This window comes from Trametes versicolor (assembly GCF_000271585.1).
Source record: "Trametes versicolor FP-101664 SS1 unplaced genomic scaffold TRAVEscaffold_6, whole genome shotgun sequence".
In the NCBI taxonomy this organism is placed as follows: domain Eukaryota; kingdom Fungi; phylum Basidiomycota; class Agaricomycetes; order Polyporales; family Polyporaceae; genus Trametes; species Trametes versicolor.
Window position 1 is genome coordinate 1,546,548 of NW_007360326.1, and position 18,962 is coordinate 1,565,509.

Genomic DNA, 18,962 nt, shown 5'->3' on the forward strand with positions numbered 1-18,962 from the left:
TCAGTACGTCTCCAGCGAAATACAGCGAGCAGCGAGTGATTTCACAACCCTTTCACTTATGTCTCTAAAATATCAACCGTCTGGGTCAAGGCTGTCCGCGTTTTTTTTTTTTTCAAACCGATAGGTTTCTGGGAAAGAGGTCACTTACTGCACACGGCCTTCCTGCACGGCGACTCCATTCAGAGTAGCTGGACAAACGGGCAACTTCCCTATCCGGAACATGATGGGAAATATTGAAATGCAGCTGCGGTAGCTGGAAGTGAGCGCCCACAATTCAACTTGACATGCGAAACCATGTCCTCCCAGAAGGTGCGTTTCCCAACCTTACCAGCATGAGGCCTTCCTTACCAGCATGTTCGTCAGGTGTTCCACCATGCGACATGGAAGAAGTAGGGCGTGTCTCCGTCATGCCAGCCCTATATATGCTCCACCGATTGAAGCTCGCTGTCAGTCGACGACTCCCATTCTTCACCGAGAATGGTGCTTCTGGCTGCTCAACAACCATGCATCTACTACGCCCAAGGACGTTGTTCCAAGGGCAAACAGTGCCAATTCTCTCATACCCTTGCTCAGCCGGCGATCACACCTCCAACACCCAGATCGCGCACCACCGCTGCACCAGGGTTGACATCCCGTTTAACACCCACTTGTGAGTTTTACCAGAAGGGTCTCTGCCGCTTCGGACAAGAGTGCAAGTTCAGCCACCGTGTTTCGATCTCGAAACCACCAAGCATACTCGCACCTAGCGCCCCTGCCTTCCGTCCCGCCGGGCCCCTTTACACCGTCACCCGATCCACCACGATCTCGAAAGCATCGCCAGGGGAAATCAGTGCCACGCTTGCCAAAACACACTCACAGAGTGCTCCCTTCGGTCCGTGCAAATTCTTCGCCCAAGGACGATGCAGCAAGGGCGACGCGTGTCCTTTCGCGCACCCCAAAGGCGTCTCTTCGGTAGCTTCACCCTCTCCCGGTACGATCTTCGTGCCTTGCAAGTTTTTCCTCCAAGGAAGATGCACGAAAGGCGACTCTTGTCCTTTCCCACATCCCGCAGGGAAATCGGAATCGCAGAGCATATCTCGTCGAAATCACGCATCCACCAGACAGAAATCTTCTATCGTGAGTATGTTCTTGGTATGCCTGAGCGTCAATATTTACAGGCTCCCTGCCAGAATACTGTCCCACCGGAGAGCTTTACAGCAGGCGACCCGGATTCGACGGCGAAACAGAAAAACATCACCGATCCCTCTCAGGCAGAGACTGCATCAACACCTCCACCCTCCGGCCAAGAGGACGCTTCCGCCGCAGAAGAACTTGAAGAGACCGTAGAGCCCACGACTACCCGCACCAAGCTGTCTTGTACGGTCATATACGGCTCCGGTGCCGCCATCCAAAGCGTCACCACCGCCTTTGAGTCATCGGTCGTCCTTCTGCACAACCTGCCTCCCAACCTCTCTCACGCTACGCTCATCTCGCTGGCCGAACCATTCGGCGCGTTGAAGAATGCGACCCTCATCCCGCCACGCGAAGCCCACGCAGTCCCATCCGCGCGCCTTGAGTACCTCACTACGGCCGATGCTGCACGGGCGGTGTGGAGCCTCACGCGCGAGCCTGCCCTCCGCCACGGCACACTGCAGGCGACGGCGCGCCTCGATCTACGTGCGGCGGAGAGCGGTACGGCTACACTCCGGAGCACCAAGGCGAAGCTGAGCTGGTTCGCCCCGAGCCTCGTCGCGTGGGCACACTACGGAGAACTGTCCAAGGCCAAGAACGAGGCTGCACGCCTCGATGGCACGTCGTTCTCCGGGCGCACCCTGCGCGCGTCATTCCAGACCCCTTCCTTCAACCAGCGCACATCATTCTCTGTCGAAATCAAGGGCCTCCCGCTGGACGCCTCCTCCATAAACGTCAAGCGTTTCTGCCATGCGAGCTCAGTGACGATGGGCCGCCCGAGCTTCATCGTGGACGCCGCGCTCAGGGAGCTGCGCACCATGCTCACGCGGCACGGCGCGCTCGAGGCGTTCGATTTCGTCCCCCCGGACCCCCGTGCGCCCAAGCCCAAGCCCAAGCTCGTCGTGTTTGTGCAGTTCGCGGACGCGGACGCTGCTTCCCGCGCCGTCGCAGCCCTCCACAGCTCTCATCAGCGGTTCCTCCGCGGCAGCCCTATCTTCCTCGAGCTCATCCACTCCGTCAAGTATATGCTCCCGCGCGCCCAGTTCGGCGCGCTCCGTGCGGAGATCGATGCGCTTCGCGACGCACTCGAGACGTGCAAGCTGCGCTATCATGACCGGGACGAGCACGGGGCGGCCGTGGAGCGCGTGTGCGTCCGCGCGTACGGGCCCGACGCGCAGGCGCTTGGAAGACTCAAGAAGGAGCTCGAGGATATGTTAAGGGGGGACGTTGTGCGCGACGGTGCAGACCAGGTTCTGTGGCACGAGTACTTCGCGCGGCCGGGCGGGCGGGGGTGGATAGACGCGCTCGCGGCGGAGACGCAGGCGGAGACGCAGGCGTACGTCCGGTGCGACGAACGTACGCGGACGACCCACCTCTTCGGGAGCCAGGCTGCGCGGACGGCCGCCCGGGCGCGCATCCTCCAGAAGGTGGAGGAGTTGTCCGCCGCGGAGCATGTCATCGAGCTGGACGATGTGACGTTCCGCATGATGCTGCACGGGGGCTTTCACGAGATACATGCGTCGCTCGCGGAGAAGGTCTTCCTGGATGTCGTACTTAGGCGCCTGGTGGTGCACGGGGACGACGCGGACGTACGCGCCGCGCGCACTGCGGTCGAACAACAGCAGGCTGGAGAGAGTATCCAGCGGTCTTCCACGGACGACACGCCATGCCCGGTCTGTTTTTGCGACGTCTCGGAGCCCTTGAGTCTACCCTGCGGGCACACCTACTGCCGGTCTTGTCTACAGCACTACCTCGGTTCGCTCGCAAATGCTACCGGTGGTTCAGGTGCTATTTCGGCAGCGTGCCTCGCTGAGGTCGTACGCGATGACGGTACGGCGACACCCTGCAGGCGCGGGATCCCTCTCGACACTATACGCGATCTCCTCACTCCAGGAGAAGAAGAGCGCCTCCTGGAAGCTACTTTCCTGTCGCATATCAATAGCCGCGCGCAGGAGTTCAAGTACTGCCCGACGGCGGACTGCCAGACCATTTACCGCGCGAGCGAGGAAAACACCGTGCTCCGCTGCCCGTCCTGCGTCGCCCGCATTTGCGCGTCCTGCCACGTCGAGGCACACGAAGGCCTGAGCTGTGCAGCGTACAAGGACCATGCCTCGGGCGGGGACGAGTCGTTCGAGCGTTGGCGCAAGGAGCACGACGTGCGGCCTTGTCCCGGGTGCGGTACCGGTCTGGAGAAGAACGGCGGATGCAACCATATGCATTGTAGGCAGTGCGGAACTCACCTGTGCTGGGTCTGCATGAAGGTGTTTGGGGACACGGACAGCGGTGGGGGCGTGTACGCGCACATGAGGAAGGCACATGGCGGAATTATGTGAAAGGTGCGCAAAGTCTGTATCAAGCTTGTGTTTACTATAGCTACTACTTTCATGATGATATTGAGTTTGATTGAATCGAGCTACGGAATGGTGTGCTGAGGAGCAGTGCTACGTCGCGAGGGATCGTCCTGGAACCATGTAAGTAGTATTGAACTACGGTCTGGATATGAGGGGAAAATATTACCTACGGCGTAGGCAACAGGTTGATGCAACTACAAATATTTCTCAAGTTTCAATGCAGGCCCTGCCGCCGCCGATCGCGACGGTTGTACCAAGTACGTAGGTTGCCGTAGGCCGCGGTGGCGGTCCATGTAGAACATAAGCGCCAGTACTGATATCGCGCCGCGGCGCCAAAGTACTCGCATCACCCGCAACTTTGTCTTCAACTTTGACTTGGAAGCTACAATGTTGGGCGGTGAGCACTACCAGCCAGTGGCCGGCCTCAAAACTCTGGAGAATGATCCCAGGAAGGCGTTTTGCAGAATCGCGATGCTGATCATGTGAAGGACTACCGCTGGAAACAATTCTTCTCCGATTTGGGGCATATCGGAGTCGTTGGAACGCCCACCCACATAGCCATGGCTTCCGCAGCTGGCCAGCAGGTAAATGGACTTTGCGAACAAAGGCCCTTACCTGCTTCATCTAAAGCGCAGCCCCAACCAAAGTAGCCCTAACTTAGCCCTCGAGCGGAGCTATGCAAATATCGAACTTTATTGTCCCACCCCGCGCGGAACTCGTCATGAACAATGGTAACCGCAAATCGGCAAGTGTTTCTCGAGGCTGCGCATGCGTCTAGCTCATGATCACCCCAATCAAGACATCAGCGCTCCTACTCAAGGGGTATATAAGACTAGAGGCCTTCTACCCACCCTCATCCACTCGCTCACCTCAATACCCCTCTTGTCCCACAGTCGACGAGACCGCTCCCATGGCGGATCCTATGATGCTAGTCTCAGACCCCGAGAGCAGCGTTCTCCCGCAATCCGTTCCGCAGGGTGCAAACCCGAGGAAGCGTCCACGTCTTGAAGAAGACACCACACCCGAACTTGTGTTGCTCCCCCAGATAGAGGTAGGTTTCATGTCCGGTCTTCGATTTTGCGATACTAAGATTTCTCGCTCAGCCCGCCGACCTGGCCAACATCCAACAGGAGTCCGTGGATGGTGATGTTACGGTCCAGCTGCTCGATAGCCTTCACGTTCCGGCTGCACTAAAAATTATTCGAGCGCTGCAGCGTGCGGACCGCCACCTGCGTGCAATCGGGGTCTGCCCCACGAAGCATGCCGCCCAAACAAAGATGATGCTGAGTTACGGCCCCGCTGCAGACGATCAATATCATAAAGTCAGATTTGACGACGAAGAGGATTATGATTATGGCAGAAAGACCGCAGAGCAGGAGAAAGCCAATGCGGCACGGATCAAACGAAACCAGGTGCGTCCGACCGATTCATCCCGGACGTGGTCAATTGCTCTCCAGTCTAACCGCTGGGCTCGGATAGGAACTTTTCGGGAAGCTGGAAAGTGTCGCCGATGCAAATTCGAGGAACCACGCGTGCGGCTACTTGGACAAGCCATTCAACCTGCGCATCAGTCGACCAGGATGCGAGTTCGACGGACCTATCACGCCTAGCCGCACCAACCTGAAGAGCTTCCGGCTCAAGGGCTTGCAGGACATGGACACGCGCGACGCTGTGCACAAGCGACTCAAAGGATGGTACAAGAAAGCAGTGGCTTCCGGCTATGGCGATGTTCGTGAGCAGGTGACCAAGACCGACAAGAGCGTTCGTACCGCTCGCGAAATCAACACCTCCGAGTTCGCGGTGGAAGACGAGCTGCTCCGACGGGTCGAGGATATCTGGAAAGAGCAGTTCGTGCCCGGCTGCGACGTGCGTGCCGAGCCCTATAAGATACACCTCTACGGTCCGGGTGGCCACTTCAAAGAGCACCGCGACACCCCGCAGAAGGACTTGATGGGCACATTCCTAGTCGGCCTTGGCGATACAGCGGACTCTGGTAGCCTCGTAATCGACGGCAAGGATATGGAGGCGCGTCCGGGGTCGTGGTGCGCATTCTATCCCGACGTGCTGCACTCCGTGACAAAAGTATCCGGCGGCTATCGTGGAGTGATCGCCTTCAAGATCTTCCGGACTTCCAGTGCTACGGGGTCGGGCGATGGCGAAACACAGAAGGCGGCGGAGGTGCGTCGACGGGTCGAAGAGATCGTGTCGCATATGGAAGCTCCGTATGGGGTGCTCCTTGAACACAAGTACTGCCTCGGCACGGACGAGTTCAGCGGCTTCGACAGGCTCCTTGTCAATACGGTGCGCGCCCTATCCGCAGACAAGTTCGACGTCCACCACCTCCCCGTCGCGGTGAGTGCACGGTCCATGTGGGGGTCGGAGAGCACGGCCGATCGCTACGAAGACTACGCTATCTGCTGTGTCACGCGTGTTTACCCGTTTACGAGCGGTCACATCGAGTTCCTCAACACCGGCGTGGACGAAGAATCGGGGAGCACCGTCGACCACAAGGCCTGTGGATGTGCGTGGTTGGACGGCGTGACGGACGTCCAATTCTATGCTGTGGACCTTTCGCAGCGGACCATGTTTCCCTTCAAGCACGAGCAGCATGAGACATGCAACCACGTCGGGAACGAGGCGCAGGCTTGGCGAGAAGACAGTGTGTACCTATCATATGCGCTGGTGGTGTTGCCCAAGACCACTGCAAAGGAAAACGGGGAAGAGGAGGAAAAGGTTGGAGAAGGATCGGAAGACGATGAAGAATCGGAATTCGAACAGGGCGGAGAAGAAGCGTGGGATTCCGAAGGATCAGATTATGAAGTGGACGGAGAAGAAGAGGAGGATTCGGAAGAGGATGAGTCGGGAGAGGAGGAGGGAGAGGAGTAAGTGAATTCGATACGGGCTTGAGAAGCTATCTGCGCTCGACGATATGCATCCGTCCAAGATTGTGCACCATGTTCTATCTTCCAGTTTGTTCATATCAAGTCAACGTAGCATGTAATCGATTTCGTCACGCAACACGCTTGATCTCGGAAACGACATTTGTGAGGTCGATGCGGCAACGGTAATATTACAACGATATAGATCTACAGGGAATGTACATGGAAGTCCAGTATGATACAGATTGTGATCCTGGTCCGTGTGAAGGTGCTGTGAGCGTGTGGCTAAGGTATAGGGAAAAGGAGAGAAGACTGCGAACATAACCACTATGTAAGCCTGCTCACAACAGGGACGGCGGCACTGCGAGACGGCATGAGGGCGTTCGCCAATAGCTGATTGCAAGTCCGCAAGCGCTCTCGACGAGCCACAAACCACGAACTAGTATCGCAGGGGGCAGCGAGCGGCGTGCCGATGATCCCACGACCGTGCGCAAGCCGGACGGCACGGACGAGCGTGTCGAGCTCCGTCTCGGAGTCCAGATCGTCGAGGTTCTCGTAGACGTCGTCCGCCGGACCAACGTGCGTAGCTGCCGACACGGCGGCTGTCGCTGCGGCGACGGCGGCGCTCGCTTTCTTCCCCTTCTTCGTCGTCCCGCCGGTCATCGAGCTCGAGCCCTTCTTCGTGACGTCGACGCCCGCCGCTGCTGCGGCCTCCATGGCCTGACGCTTCTTCTCCGCCTTCTCCCGCTCCTTGCGCTCCTTACGCTCGGCCTTGCTCTCCTTCTTCACGGGCTCGACCCAGTTCGGGTTGTTGGCGCGATTCCAGTCGAGCAGCAGTTCGTCGTAGCCTTTCGAGCGGCCCTGCACGGAGCGCTTTGCGCCCATGGAATGGGACTTGCACGTGAGGGATCGCGAGCATGGGAGGCCCTTGTCGTTGATGACACCGCACTGCTTGTCGTAGTCGACCGGACCCTTGACGCGAGTCCGGGCCTGCTTCTTGGTCTTCGGCGCTCCGGGATCGTCAAGCTCGTCTTCCGCTTTGCGCTTCTTTCCCTTCTTATCTGCCCCCACGAAAATGAACGGGATACACCAGAGCCCTGGGGGGGCATGCACGTACCGGCCTCTGTCTCCGCACCGAGCTTCCCTTTGATACCTTTCTTCCCTCCGGACCGAATCTTAGCGCAGTTGTCTGTGGCAACGGTAAGAAAGCTGTGCTTTGTTCCCCAGAGGAATTGCTCACCTGAATGCTCCGATATGGCGCTGCGCAGAATTGGCTTCATGCAGTCTCTGCATTTGATTATGCCGACGTCGAGTTCGAGAGGCTCGGCGCCGAATGTCTTCATGTCGCGCGCTGAAAGCCATGCAGTCGGTGGAGACGGTAGTTCGTTCGATGCGCTGTGCGCTGGCGGTGTCTGCGGTGAGACCTCCCATGAGAACGGGGAGGCCGGCGGGGAGGAGCTGGGCTTGAGTTTGAGGGTCATCGTCGTTGTGGCTAAGGTGGCCGACTTGGTCGACGAGCAGGCCAGGCCATTGTGGCACCGCTCCGCCCACGTGGGTAGATCAGACGCCCGCGATTTGCCGCCCATCGCGGTCGCCCAATACGGCAGGCAGGGTACCCTGACGTCATGCGGAGATACACCCGCTGATTGGACCGTTGCGGTGTCCTGACCAGGCTCGAAGTTCATTCGTACGGCCTGCACGCGTCCAGGCCGTCTATAAAACCCCGAACGACCGTGTTCGCTCCCCAGACGCGTCTCCCCGTCTCTTCCCTCCCCATCACCACCCACCCCGCATCCCACCATGCCTAAAGCCTTGAAGAAAGCGAAGGCTGCCCTCACCTCCATGAAGATCCCCAAACCGGATCTCTCGCGGTCCAATGGAAGTTCGCCTGTGACCCCCAAGACCCCCAAGACACCCGCGGACGAAGGTCTTGAGTTCTTCGAGTCCGTGGGCAAGGGGGACCAGCCCATTCACGTCTACGAGCTCCGTCTGGACCCCGATGGCGGGCCCAACAAAGATCGAGCTGTGAGTACACCCATTCCCACCTTGGACGTCAAACGACGCGTCGGCAGCATGAGAATGCATCATCTCCCTCGAATTCGAAGTTTGCACGCGAAACTGATTGATCTGCACAGTATATGCGCCTCCCTCCGGCTTACACTCCTTACGTCGTCCGCGTAACTCTCGATGCCGGGACACCCGCTTCTAGGAATGGTGTGTTCAAGACCAACTTTCCTCTGGACGGTGGCCGGTTTGAGCGTGATCGCTTCGCTGAACGGAGGTATGCATGACTTCCTTGGCTGCCTGGTACCGTTTCTGACCAACTGTGGCGTCCGCAAAGGCTGCCCACCGATTTCTCCGCCCCCATTCAGATTGATCTACCCATCTCCCATGCAGGGGCTTTCATCTACTGGATTGAATACGATGGCGATATCGCGGGTGCTCGTGTCAAAGGACGCGAAGGATACTTCAACATAGATCCTATTCTCAAGACCAAGGCGCGCAGCCCCATCGTCTCTGACGGCAAAGTAGCGCAGGACGGCTCGGCGATTCAACAAGACTACATCAACATCCCCATGGATGGCCTGTCGATCCTCACTCTTGTCTCCAAATGGATGGGCCCTATCTCATCCTGGCGGGAACACTTCGCCGAGACCAGTGCGCGTGGCTACAACATGATCCATTGGACGCCTTTACAAGAGCGCGGGGAGAGCGACAGTCCGTACTCCATTCGCAACCAGCTTGTCTACGAGCCATCCATGTTCTCCGGGGGCAAGGCGGATCTTGGGTCTGATGGAGGCCAGGCGAAGCTGGAAGAGATTTTGAAAGTCGCCAGGGAGGAGTATGGCCTGCTCAACTTGACTGACGTCGTTCTCAACCACACTGCGAACGATAGTCCTTGGCTTGTCGACCACCCGGAAGCTGGTACGGATATATTGTCGTGGCAGATCTCCCGCATACTGACTGTCGAGTTCCCACTGCAGGCTTTAGCCCCGCTAACACTCCTCACTTGACACCTGCGCTGGAGCTCGACACCGCTATGCTTGAGTTCTCTGGTGGCCTGCAAGCGGCTGGTCTCCCTACTACCATCTCGTCGGAACAGGATGTCACTATGCTGGTCAATGCTTTCGACGCCTATCTGAAGGAGCGAACGCTCTGGCAATACTACGTCTTCGATGTCACCCGAGAACGCAAGGTCATCAAGGAGGCGCTGGACCGCAAAGACGTTGTCGAGTGGTCTGGCCCTGATGTCGCTCTAAAGACGGTCGTTGAGCTCGCGAACATCATCCGTGAATCGGGGCAAATCCAAGGATACAAGAAGCTCGAGAAGAGATTGGGTACCAATGTTCCCGGTCCAGTGGCCGCTGGCTTCGTCAAGGCAGCTTTCGTCAACCTTGGCGAAGACAGCGAGTCCCTCGCAGATGCATGGGTGCGGGTTGTAGACGTTCTGAACGTCCCCCTCTACGAGGAATGGACCGAGGATACGAAGGTGGCGCTGGACAACATCCGGAATCGGTTGAAGTACACTCGCCTGGACCCCCATGGGCCAAAATTGGGTGCCATCACGCCTCAGTAAGCTTACTTGTACCGGATGATTTGCTAGTACTGATGTCATGCTAGACTGCCCCTGGTCGAGCCGTACTTCACCCGGCTCAAGAAGTCGGACCCAGAGACATACTCCCTTGCGAACAACGGGTGGATCTGGAACGCGGATCCTCTGTCCAACTTTGCCCTATGGCCGTCGAAGGCCTACCTCCGACGTGAGGTGATCGTCTGGGGTGACTGCGTCAAGCTTCGATATGGCGAAGGACCGTCGTCTAACCCTTGGCTTTGGGAGTTCATGACGAAGTATGTTACCTCCCTTGCGGAGACTTTCGAGGGTTTCAGGATCGACAACTGCCACTCGACCCCCCTGCACGTCGGCATCAACCTCTTGGACGCTGCGCGAGCTGCAAACCCCAACCTCTACGTCTGTGCGGAGCTTTTCACGGGCAGCGAGGAGATGGATACGATGTTCGTCAGTCGGTTAGGCATCAACAGCTTGATTCGGGAAGCAGGCAACGCTTGGGACCCCAAGGAATTCTCGCGTTTGCTATACCGCCACGGCCTCGGCAAGCCACTGGGTAGGTCGGTAGTCTGACTCTCAGCTTCGGTGTACTTATCGCGTTCCATCAGGTTCTATGGACGGCGCATGCATGACAAGCAAGGCAGAACTCCCACCCCCGACCGGCAAGGGTCCCACTCGAGACTGTATCGTGATCCCTCACAACGGTTCAGTCCCCCACGCTCTCTTCTACGACCTCACACACGACAACGAATCGTACCTCGACAAGCGTTCAGCAGAAGATGCGCTTTCTACTGGGGCCCTTGTCACTTTTTCGTTCTGCGCCATCGGATCAGTCAAGGGCTTCGATGACCTATACCCGAAGCTGCTCAACCTCGTCGGAGAGAAGCGGAAGTACGAGGTGACAAACCTTGGGGAGAATAGCGGGATCGCAAAGGCGAAGCGCCTCCTCAACGCGCTGCACACCGAATTCGCTCTGGAGGGGTATGAGGAGGGACACGTACACCAGGAGAACGATGTGGGTCATTTTCTGAATCGGTAAAAACGCTCCCTGACAGTCAAAACTAGTATATCGTCCTTCATCGAGTTCAGCCCTCGACTCAGAAGGGTTATATCCTCGTCGTTCACACGGCGTTCCACAAGGGATCGAAAGACCGCGGTTACAGTGAGTTGCTCCTTGCTTGTCAAATTTGTGCAGCCCTAATACGAAGTTAGTCACTCCCATCAAACTTCGGAGCACGAAGGCGAAGTTCATCTACGGCGCGCACATCGACATCTCTTCTTACGACATCGAGAAGGACCCCAGCACACTCCGGGGCCTTCCTGGTAAACTTGTCGACATGCCAGAGGTTGTCGCTCCTCAAGGTCTCGACGGCGAGGGCCCTTTCACAGAGATCGTCGTACCCGACTACTTCCCTCCTGGCAGCTTCATGGTGTTGGAAACCCAGCTCCAAGGCATCGATAGCGATCTCGACGTGTTCTGTTCGCAAGGCGCGGAGGCAGCGTTCGGTGACCTGAACCTTGTCGACCTCAACGTCATCCTGCACCGTGCTGAGGGCGAGGAGAGGGACGCCACAGGCGGAGTGATCGGCGCATATGCTATCCCTGGCCTAGGAAGCTTGGTGTACTGTGGGCTTGAGGGCTGGATGCACCCTCTGCGGCACATCATGAGGTACAACGATCTCGGCCATCCTCTATGCGGTCACCTCCGTGAGGGTACTTGGGCGTTTGACTACATTCACGACCGCTTGCTCAAGTAAGATCCATGCTACATCTCTGTAAGTCTCCTCTGACATTATTTTGTTAGGCAAGTCGACGTCTTCCCGGCTTTGGCGCAACCTGCGAAGTGGCTCAAGGAGCGTTTGGAGCGCGTGAAAGCGACGGTTCCGCCCTTCTTGCGCCCCAAGTACTTTGCTATCGTCATCTCGGAGGCTTACAAGGCAGCGCGCCGAGCGGCGATCGAGCAGTCTTCGAACTTCGTCGTAAGCGGACACGACCTCACTCACAACCTCGCTCTGTGTTCCGTCCAGATGTACGGGCAGATCAAGTCGGCGTCGCTTGACCCTGGCAAGCCTACGCCGTCCTTGGCGGCTGGGTTGCCGCATTTCACGACCGGGTGGGCCCGTTGCTGGGGTCGTGATGTGTTCATCTCGCTGCGCGGCCTGTTCTTGACGACTGGCAACTTCGACGGAGCTAAGACTCATATTCTGGCTTTCGCGTCCACCTTGAAGCACGGCCTTATCCCCAATCTCCTAGACTCCCTGCGCACCCCCCGATACAACTCTCGCGACTCGCCTTGGTGGATGTTGCAGAATATCCAGGACTACGCGAACAGTGCTCCGGACGGCTTGTCCATCCTGTCCGAGTCGGTCAAGCGGCGCTTCCCCAAGGACGACACTTGGGTCGCCTGGGACGATCCCGCTGCGTACGCCTACTCCAGCACCATCGCGGAGGTCACGCAAGAGATCCTGCAACGGCACGCGGACGGCATTCATTTCCGTGAATACAACGCCGGGCCGAACCTCGACATGCAGATGAAGGACGAAGGCTTCAACATCGACATTCAGGTCGACTGGACCACTGGCCTCATCTCCGGTGGCAACCGTTACAACTGCGGCACCTGGATGGACAAGATGGGCGAGTCGGAGAAGGCGGGCAACAAGGGTCTGCCGGGTACCCCGCGTGATGGCGCCCCCGTTGAGATCATCGGTCTCCTCAAGAGTACGCTGCGTTGGTTGGACCAGCTGTCGAGGGCCGGCAAGTTCCCCTTCAAGGGTGTAGATGCCGAAAGTGAGTTCTGAGCGTCCTTAGCTGTGTGGCTCATAAAACTGAACGTTCCTCGCAGTCGATGGCAAGAAGCGTCTTGTGACCTACAAGGAATGGAACGACCTGCTGCAGTCGTCGTTCGAGAAGTGCTACTACGTGCCGACTGGTAGGTCGATTCCGTAGTGGATGAGACGCGCATGCTGATCAAAGCGAATATCAATAGACCCCAGTGAGGACACTAAGTACAACATCAACTCCAGTCTCGTCAACCGTAGGGGCATCTACAAGGATGTGTACGGCTCTGGAGCTGGTCGGGAGTGGTCAGACTACCAGTTCCGCCCGAACTTCCCCATCGCGATGACCGTCGCGCCGGAGCTCTTCGATCCCGAGCATGCCCTCGGTGCCCTCAAGCTCGCTGATCAATACCTGCGCGGTCCCCTGGGCATGAAGACGCTGGATGCCATCGACCTGCAATACCGGCCCTACTACGACAACGCGAACGACGGTACCGACGCCGCGATCGCCAAGGGATGGAACTACCATAACGTGAGTCCCCTCCTTGTGCTGTGGCTGGAATTCGAGCACTAATGCGCGTATCTAGGGACCCGAGTGGGGTTGGCCGCTGGGCTACTTCCTGCGCGCATACCTGCACTTCGACACTAAATTCGGTGCAGGCAAAACGGTAAGTTTTACCCCCGGCGCTATGAATCTCCATTACTAAATGATTTCCAGGATAACATCGAGACTCTTCACCACCTTCATCGCATCCTTCTCAAGCCGCGCGAGCACATCCAGAAGGACCCCTGGGCTGGCATCCCAGAGTTGACGAACAAGGATGGCGCGTACTGCGCAGACTCGTGCAACACGCAGGCCTGGAGCGCGAGCTGTCTGCTTGACTTCCTCGAGGAAGTGCACAAGCTGAGCGCTAAATCTGCATGATATGGACGGTTTCCTCGGACAATGGCTGGACTAGTATAGACACGTGTTGTACCTCTTCCTCCTGCAGCATCATCGTTTCCTTTCCTCTCATATACGGATACCAAACCAATAGCAAGCTCCTCTCCCCGGACAGTCAATAGTACGACCATTTTGTAGCTCGATTCAGACACGTTCGATAGCATGCAGTCAATTTGAGAAAGCTTGTGTATCTTCGCATCGAATCCTGAACGTTCGAACCCTCGTGTGAGCGGTATATATACGCCTCTGCCGCATTAGCGTGAATATCACTTGCGATTGCAGTGTCGCCCATCCCGGCATAGGTCGTTGGATACATTGATCAGATACTTCCAGACATAACAGACGCATATGGGTTTATTTGGACTGTGTTGATTGGCACGGAGAAAAGTACAAGATTACAACACCGATGACTATGACGTACATCCGATATCCCCCTTCCATGGACTAGGATGTCACCCAAGAGATGAAGGCAGAACTCAGTGTGCCGAATGCATTGGCCGCTTGCAGGCAGCTGTAGATGTTGCCGATGTTGTCGCCACACACAACGATGAAGGGTCCGGGGATATCCGGTTCGCTGTACGCGTAGCACGTCTGCTTCTTGCCGTTCCAGTAGCTCCCGAACTCCATCGTCGAACAGTCCACCTGGAAGTCGGCCTGCAGGGCGACGCCGCCAACCCACCGTACCACGCCGCTGCATCCATCGACAGGGAGGATGGCGTAGCTGATGGGAAGCGTGAGCCCGAAGAACGCGTCGGAGCCGACGTCCACGAGTGTCGCGGGGTCGATGCCGTTCTCGTTGACGAAGTAGGCGTCGCCGATCTTCAGGTGACCCTTCGAGCCTGCCCCGAAGCATGCCGCTGCCGGGGTGCCTGCGGGCGGACCCGAGTTGACGACCGGATCCCTGCTTGGGTCCACGTCCGGGGGTACTGGCGTGGCTGGGTTGACGACGTTCGACGAGGAGTCGACGGCGTCAGACACAGCAGACGTCGAGGACGACACCTTGATACATTGTTCGTTGGAAAGTGTGGCGAGGGGGCTGGCGAGGGACGCACCTGCTTCACGATATTCGTGAGCCAATCTGGGAGATCTGGGCCGAGAAAGAATATCCAGTTCAAGGCGCTCTGAGCGGCTGTGATCGCTGCCTGGGAGGCCGCAACGGCGGCGGCGAGAGAGGCATCACTCGAAGCCGCGGCCTGCAGTGGAGTTCAGTGAGACGGGGACCAAGGGAGGAGACAGACGTTGCGTACCATCGCGGCGGCTGCGGGGCCGAGAACATTGGCTGCAGAGACCGCGGCGGCAGCGGCAGCGGCCTGTGCTGTAGACGGGTTTGAGGCAGAAGCGAGAGCGGCAATAGCGGCGGCGGCAGCAGCCGACGCTGTGGATGCGCTAGCCGCAGCGATAGCTGAAGCTCCTGCGGTGGTAGTAGGGAGAGGCGCGCCCGCTGAGACCGAGCACGACGACGCCTGGCGTTTTACAAGCTCCTGAGCGGCAGTGATAGGAGTGTCGGGGGATGGAACAGGTTCATCCGGAAGAGCAGAGGACCCTTCTTCCACCCGCAAAGCCTCCAGGCTTGGGGATGGACTGGGCTTCACGCAGACGAGACAGTTGACCTTCGTCTTACCCTGGGTCTTCGGCAAGACCAACGCAGTTTGTGTCGGGTTGTAGCTGGTGTCGATGGAGAATGTGGGCGGACGGGGCTTTGCAGCGTTCGAGTTCGTCACGTATTTGAACGTCACCCCCTTAGTGGCGAAGAACTGAGAGCCTGCGTCCAGGCTGCCGATCGCCTTGGCGGGCGCGCCAGCTGGCACAGTATCGGCGAGCTTGATCTGGTACCGGTGGCACTGGCTCGCCTTGCCCCACGAGGTCCTTCCGTCATTCCGTCTCCTGCGCAGATACGTGATGGACGATTGGAGCGTCCCCTGGAGGTCCTGCTCGGCATTGGCGACCGCTAAAAGAACGACGTTACCCGATCCGCCCTCAAGAGAAGAGCTGAAAGGAAACTCGTCGCACGAGATCTACCACATGCTTGTGTTAGCCGCGGTGTCCTACGGTGCAGAAGTGTAGAGGCACACCTTCCAATAGTTCGGGTCGTGCTGGCGCGGGTCGCATATACCACTGGCTTGGAATGCAGCTCTCACATCCTTATCGCACACTGTCCCACGCCGTTTGCCACCATCGAATGGATCGTACGTGAGCTCCATCGTGTTGGTAGCCGAGTTCCAATCCGGATGAGACCGGATGTTCTGGCAGATGCCAGGGAAGAATGGACAGAAGTACGTCAACGTAGGCAAAGTCGTAGGAATGTCGATGGGACCCTTGCAAGCGCCGGGAACGACTGCAAGCTCGGATAGATTCCCGGAGGCGGTAGGAGTGGTCTGCGGAGCGGGGGGGTTCGTAGACGGGGCGCCGACGTCGGGAGAGTCATCCCCTTCTGCAGGGTTCGTAGTGACGTTCCATTGCACCGGTGCGCCGTTGAGAACGAGGGGGAACAGCTCTCCGTTCACGTAGACCGGAGGAGGCACGTTGAGCGGCTGGAATGCGGCGCGACCAAAGGGAGAAGAGCTGTTGCCCGTCACCGAAGCTGTGAACTTGGCCTGCATAGCCATAACCAAGGGCGTCGGCCGTACTTGCGCTTGCAGAGCTGCTGTGCCCGACTGGAAAGTGCCTGGGGGTAGCGGACCATAGTCCCACCAGCAGTCGGCCTGCTCATCCAACTGGCACGGCCAGAAGATGTTTGGCGTGAAGTTGTCGATGTTCTCCTCCAATGTGGGGAACACGTTCACGTATTTCGGCGTGCCCGGAGTGGTCGCGATGATAGCCGTGGAAAAGTGGAACCAGTCGTTGAAGTTGCTGTACGGGATCGCGCCATCTACGCAGCTATCGCCCACGCAGAAACCCGTCCAGTTTGCAATGTCTTGCCATCTGTCGAGGACGTCGTCACCGGACCTAAAAGCAACGATGTCAGTGTTCGCCTGTCCACCGGCGTCGCAGCACGTACTCGGGCCATAAATTGGTTCCAGTCGTCTGGATAGTGCCGTAGAACCAATCAATGAAAGGTTCTAACGCTCACATCAGTAATATACCATGTGCGGCGTGCATGCAAACGTACGCCATGTAAGTGTGCAACTCGATGCTGTCTGCGACGTGCACGATGTTCCGACCATTGAACGATATACCTGATGCATATGAATGTTGTGTCAATTATCGAAGCCTACGGCAGAGCATTAGGTATCGAGATACCCACATTGTTGACATCCAGGCTACCGATCTGAGTGGGTGTCCTGCACGTCCCAGCGCAGCACGCAGCATCCAGGACGGATCCCATCTGTTCGCCCGAATGGTCAGCCTCAGAGATAAGCCACAGGGAAGCGTCCAGTACATACACTTGCGCAAGTCGCAGCAGCGACGCAAACGCTATCTGTCCAATACGCAGTAGAACCGATCTTGAAGAGAGCGTCAGCATCCACCCCATATATCTGAAGCGGCACGCTAACCTGTCCTGCTGCGATCTTGGCCACACACAGCCCAACGAGGGAGACGCATGCGGCGTCGGGAGCAGAAATACAACTCCCATTGACGGTGCCGGCGCGAGCTTGGAGGTCTCTTGCTTCGGGGATTACAGATGCGAAGGTGGCACCCAGGAAGGGTGTGAGCAGCAGGGCAGTCCGTATGGGTAGCATATCGCGCGCTGTGGGTTTCGCTCGATGCTGGACAGAAAATCGAGCACCATGCATTTATAGGCCCACCAGCCGCCAAGCCCCCGACACCGACGAGGGCGCGCTACTATGCACGAGTCTGTGCAGATACACCAGCGGTCTTTCGACCACCACTGCCTCCCATCACTTGTTCCTGGTGTGCATTAGCCAGGGCTGGAAACGGCATCCTCTCTGACTAAGGGCGGCGATGGGCAGGCGAGCATCGTGGTACACGGGGAAAGGAACCGTATGTTTGTTGATTGAGAACCAGGCTTCACCCCATCGGCCCCGGAACCGCCTCGGCGCGCCCATACCCCGCCGCACGGCGGCAATATCCTTGTATGTATGGCTCGAGGGTTGACAGAGGCCCCGCAAGTGCGTTCCTGGGCCGAAAATGGACTGGGATGCTGTCAACATGGCCTTCGGCGTGAATTTAAGTCGACGCTCGCCTTGATGATGCCAATAATTGTGGTCATGGAGAGCATCTGAGTAATTGCATGAGCGTGCGTGCGTGAGTCACTGGGCTGAAGCGATTTCAAGTGCAAACCACTCCGGGCAATGTGAAAGGGGGCGGCGTACCTGCACACCCGGAAAGCCGTGGCATTGTATGCAATAGAACCGGTCATGACGCGGTGAACGCGTACTTGAACGTTGTATCTAGACTTTAAGAAGTTAGCTGGAGGCTGTTCGTTGGCTGTTCGTATTGTACTGCCAGGAACAGGCGGCTGTTGTGCGTCAATTTCTATGGGCACATGTATGAGGGCTGGAGGTACACAATAGACCTACATATCACGCGGAATCTGCGGCATCACAACGGCCTCCGAAGGTACAGCGCTGACTGATGCTCAGATCTGAGCTGTGCCAGTGGCTAAGATCTCCAGAGAGTCGTCTGACGAACGGGGGCGCGATGGCGTTACTAAGACGCACCATGTGTCTTGTCAGATAGCCCGGTGTCTTGAACCTTTTTTGGGAATGCCGCGTGGGCGACAATGGTCGAATTGATGAAACCAACAACGGTCGTGGACGATGTTCCCCGTTCTGGCGAAGACGAACTTTGGCTGTGTGGCTGTACGGTGTACCTCTAACGCGACAATTGTTCGCACGGTCTCTGTATGGGAAATAGCTCGCGTGGCATCCCGTATCTCCCTTGAACGCACTGGCAGCACACTCAGAGTCAAGAGTCGATGCAGCGGTGTCGCAGACTCAGACTGTGCCGTTCCTATCTACGGCGAAACTGATATCGAGAGATCGTTTCTTGCAAGACTTAGAGAGCGGGGGCTTCCGGGGTGTGCAACGCCCATCATACTATCCAAATTATTCGCGCCACAAAGTTGCGGCCACGAGCAAAACAACTAAATACTACTTACTGCCACTCGGACTATCGACTCTTCGGAGCTTCGCTGTAAAGCGCGTAGTTAGTACCGCTCCAACCCGTCTCTACTTTATTTTAACGGATGATTCTCAACGGGTGCGCGGGGATTGCAGCACCTTACTTAGTCCATGCTACTTGACGGTAGCGGAGTAGATGTACCGCTGGTGCCTAGTGTGGCACATCGCGCTCAAGTATTATCGCCCAAGA

General features: G+C 57.6%; 6 protein-coding genes across 6 annotated transcripts; 4 read left to right on the plus strand and 2 right to left on the minus strand.

The window, feature by feature from the left end:
• Positions 1–1,772: 1,772 nt before the first annotated feature.
• TRAVEDRAFT_87887 (uncharacterized protein) lies at positions 1,773–2,396 on the plus strand (the record flags this gene model as incomplete). The annotated part of the gene is made up of 1 exon (XM_008040625.1): positions 1,773–2,396. A coding segment is annotated over one exon (624 nt), but the record flags the coding sequence as incomplete, so codon positions are not given.
• A 261-nt stretch (positions 2,397–2,657) lies between these two features.
• TRAVEDRAFT_124663 (uncharacterized protein) lies at positions 2,658–3,503 on the plus strand (the record flags this gene model as incomplete). Its single annotated transcript, XM_008040626.1, has 1 exon — positions 2,658–3,503. The coding sequence occupies one exon, from the start codon at positions 2,658–2,660 to the stop codon at positions 3,501–3,503; it is 846 nt and encodes a 281-aa protein (XP_008038817.1).
• A 928-nt stretch (positions 3,504–4,431) lies between these two features.
• Positions 4,432–6,407, plus strand: TRAVEDRAFT_20565 (uncharacterized protein; the record flags this gene model as incomplete). Its single annotated transcript, XM_008039926.1, has 3 exons — positions 4,432–4,572; positions 4,625–4,933; positions 5,001–6,407. 3 exons carry the CDS (start codon positions 4,432–4,434, stop codon positions 6,405–6,407), a joined length of 1,857 nt encoding a protein of 618 aa, XP_008038117.1.
• A 143-nt stretch (positions 6,408–6,550) lies between these two features.
• On the minus strand, positions 6,551–7,881 carry TRAVEDRAFT_168226 (SCA7-domain-containing protein; the record flags this gene model as incomplete). The annotated part of the gene is made up of 3 exons (XM_008040627.1): positions 6,551–7,461; positions 7,518–7,589; positions 7,641–7,881. 3 exons carry the CDS (start codon positions 7,879–7,881, stop codon positions 6,728–6,730), a joined length of 1,047 nt encoding a protein of 348 aa, XP_008038818.1. The 3' UTR covers positions 6,551–6,727.
• A 319-nt stretch (positions 7,882–8,200) lies between these two features.
• TRAVEDRAFT_72126 (glycoside hydrolase family 13 protein) lies at positions 8,201–13,885 on the plus strand (the record flags this gene model as incomplete). Its single annotated transcript, XM_008040628.1, has 13 exons — positions 8,201–8,425; positions 8,536–8,681; positions 8,742–9,325; positions 9,385–9,973; positions 10,022–10,524; positions 10,577–10,983; positions 11,034–11,130; positions 11,181–11,721; positions 11,773–12,755; positions 12,811–12,897; positions 12,955–13,277; positions 13,333–13,413; positions 13,464–13,885. The coding sequence occupies 13 exons, from the start codon at positions 8,201–8,203 to the stop codon at positions 13,668–13,670; spliced, it is 4,773 nt and encodes a 1,590-aa protein (XP_008038819.1). The 3' UTR covers positions 13,671–13,885.
• A 247-nt stretch (positions 13,886–14,132) lies between these two features.
• TRAVEDRAFT_47761 (uncharacterized protein) lies at positions 14,133–17,368 on the minus strand (the record flags this gene model as incomplete). Its single annotated transcript, XM_008040181.1, has 9 exons — positions 14,133–14,687; positions 14,741–14,881; positions 14,936–15,703; positions 15,761–16,634; positions 16,687–16,747; positions 16,798–16,864; positions 16,933–17,013; positions 17,072–17,131; positions 17,183–17,368. The coding sequence occupies 9 exons, from the start codon at positions 17,366–17,368 to the stop codon at positions 14,133–14,135; spliced, it is 2,793 nt and encodes a 930-aa protein (XP_008038372.1).
• Positions 17,369–18,962: the final 1,594 nt, after the last annotated feature.